At 46.8% G+C, this 1,864-nt stretch overlaps 1 protein-coding gene across 1 annotated transcript; it reads left to right on the forward strand.

Moving 5' to 3' along the window:
• Nucleotides 1-240: 240 nt before the first annotated feature.
• Nucleotides 241-1,516, forward strand: LOC123037137. Its single transcript, XM_044456632.1, has 3 exons — nucleotides 241-761; nucleotides 845-1,052; nucleotides 1,265-1,516. The coding sequence occupies exons 1-3, from the start codon at nucleotides 241-243 to the stop codon at nucleotides 1,514-1,516; spliced, it is 981 nt and encodes a 326-aa protein (XP_044312567.1).
• Nucleotides 1,517-1,864: the final 348 nt, after the last annotated feature.

Genomic DNA, 1,864 nt, shown 5'->3' on the forward strand with positions numbered 1-1,864 from the left:
ACGCCTTTCCAGAATTTGCATGATATTTATTTCAGCTGCGCTAATTCGCACACACCGTCGGCTCACATCCATTAAATAAAAATAAATAAATACATTTTTTTGTGCAAGCCGTGACGGTGCGCAAATGTATATATTTTTTTTCCGATTCCTACAGCTCATTTTCGCAGCACAGCAACCAACTGCAAATATCTTGCAGAATATTATTTTCAAATCATCGTTATTTTCCTCGCACATCCAAATATGTTGTCAGACAGCTCTGAGATTTTCTGCTGGACAGATTCCACCATTGTCCTGGCATGGTTAAAAAAACCAGCCTGCTCCTGGACCACATTCGTAGCCAACCGCGTAACCAAAATAGCTCAAGCTACAAAGATTGAGAATTGGTCACATGTGCGATCAGAACACAATTCTGCCGACCTAGCTAGTCGCGGCGTGTCCCTGCAAGAGTTGGGCGATAGCACCCTCTGGTGGCATGGGCTTCAATGGTTACAACTGCCCAAACTTCAATGGCCAGAAACTTCGGATCCACACCCAGTCACTGAGTTAGAGCAGCGCGCGGTGAAGGTTCATTTCGTAAATCTTCCCGCTGATGATTTCCTTGAACGTTTCTCCAGACTAGACAAGGTATTACGAGTCCTAGCTTACGTCCAAAGGTTCCTGAATCGCTGTCGGAAGGCTCCGGTAAGTCCGGATAGGCAGCTCAGTAATCGGGAAATCCGGGAAGCTGAGAAAACCTACATAATACTTGCCCAGCGTGAAGAGTACGCGCTCCAGCTTCGATTGTTGCGAAGTAAAAGTTTCATACCCGCATCAAGCCAATTTGCTAATTTATTTCCATTTGTAGAGCAACATGGCTCTTAAGAGCATGTGGTCGCTTAACTGCCTCCACGGTCCTGCAGTATGACGAGCGCCATCCTGTAATACTCCCGTACAGCTGTCGGCTATCTTGTCTGCTTGTCCAATTCACGCACCAGATTACACTTCATAGCTGCAACCAATTGATAGTGCGCTTGGTGCGATCCAAATATTGCATTCCTAAAGTCAAGAATCTGGTAAAGGGAGGGAATTCTTGCAAGGTGTGCACCATTTATAAAAAAAAGACTGCAAACCCAATTGATTGTTGATTTTCCGACTGATCGAGCCTCTTTTTCCAGGCCATTTACTTAAACCGGCGTCGATTACGCCGGCCCCTTTGAAGTTGAAAACTACACAGGGAGAGCATGTCTCATCACTAAGGGATAAGTTTGTGTGTTTTTCTTCGAAGGCCATCCATTTGGAACCCACCGCCGACCTTCCAACTGAGAAGTTTCTAGCAGCGTTTGCACGTTTTGTAGCTGGACGAGGTTGTCCTCAGCGGGTCCATTCCGACAACGGCAAAACTATTGTTGGCGCCTCAAGTCTTCTTTCCCGTGACTTTACGCAAGCGCTAAAGGAGTCTTTAGCCATCAGGGACTCGTGTGGCGTTTCATACCCCCAGGAGCTCCTCATATGGGAGGCCTGTGGAAGGCAGGAGTAAAGAGTTTTAAAACTCTTTCTCCAATGTCAGAGGACCCGACAGACTTGCTGGCACTGACGCCAGGCCATTTTCTGATCGGGGGTCCGTTGCTTTCCACGGCGGAGGCTGAAATCAAAGGCGAAGCAAAGTCGATTATAAATCGATGGCGACATCTCAAGGCCCAGCATCAACAATTTAGTTCACGATGTAAAGAAGAGTATCTAAAGGAACTCCACAAGCGCAACAAGTGGCTAAGGCCATCCAGAAATTTCCAAGTCGACGATATGGTAGTCGTTAATGACGATAACTTGCCATCAAATGACTGGCGGCTCGGCAGAATCGTAGCTGCTATCTCAGGAGCTGATACTA

Source organism: Drosophila rhopaloa, unplaced genomic scaffold (genome assembly GCF_018152115.1).
Source record: "Drosophila rhopaloa isolate 14029-0021.01 unplaced genomic scaffold, ASM1815211v1 contig_138, whole genome shotgun sequence".
In the NCBI taxonomy this organism is placed as follows: Eukaryota; Metazoa; Arthropoda; class Insecta; order Diptera; family Drosophilidae; genus Drosophila; species Drosophila rhopaloa.

Bases quoted from the DNA above. Each gene is read 5' to 3' on its own strand.
- LOC123037137 (XM_044456632.1), top strand. From the start codon at position 241: ATGTTGTCAGACAGCTCTGAGATTTTCTGCTGGACAGATTCCACCATT. The intron at 762-844 runs GTACGCGCTCCA...TTCCATTTGTAG, and splicing joins ATACTTGCCCAGCGTGAAGA to AGCAACATGGCTCTTAAGAG. The intron at 1,053-1,264 runs GTAAAGGGAGGG...TTTTCTTCGAAG, and splicing joins TTCCTAAAGTCAAGAATCTG to GCCATCCATTTGGAACCCAC.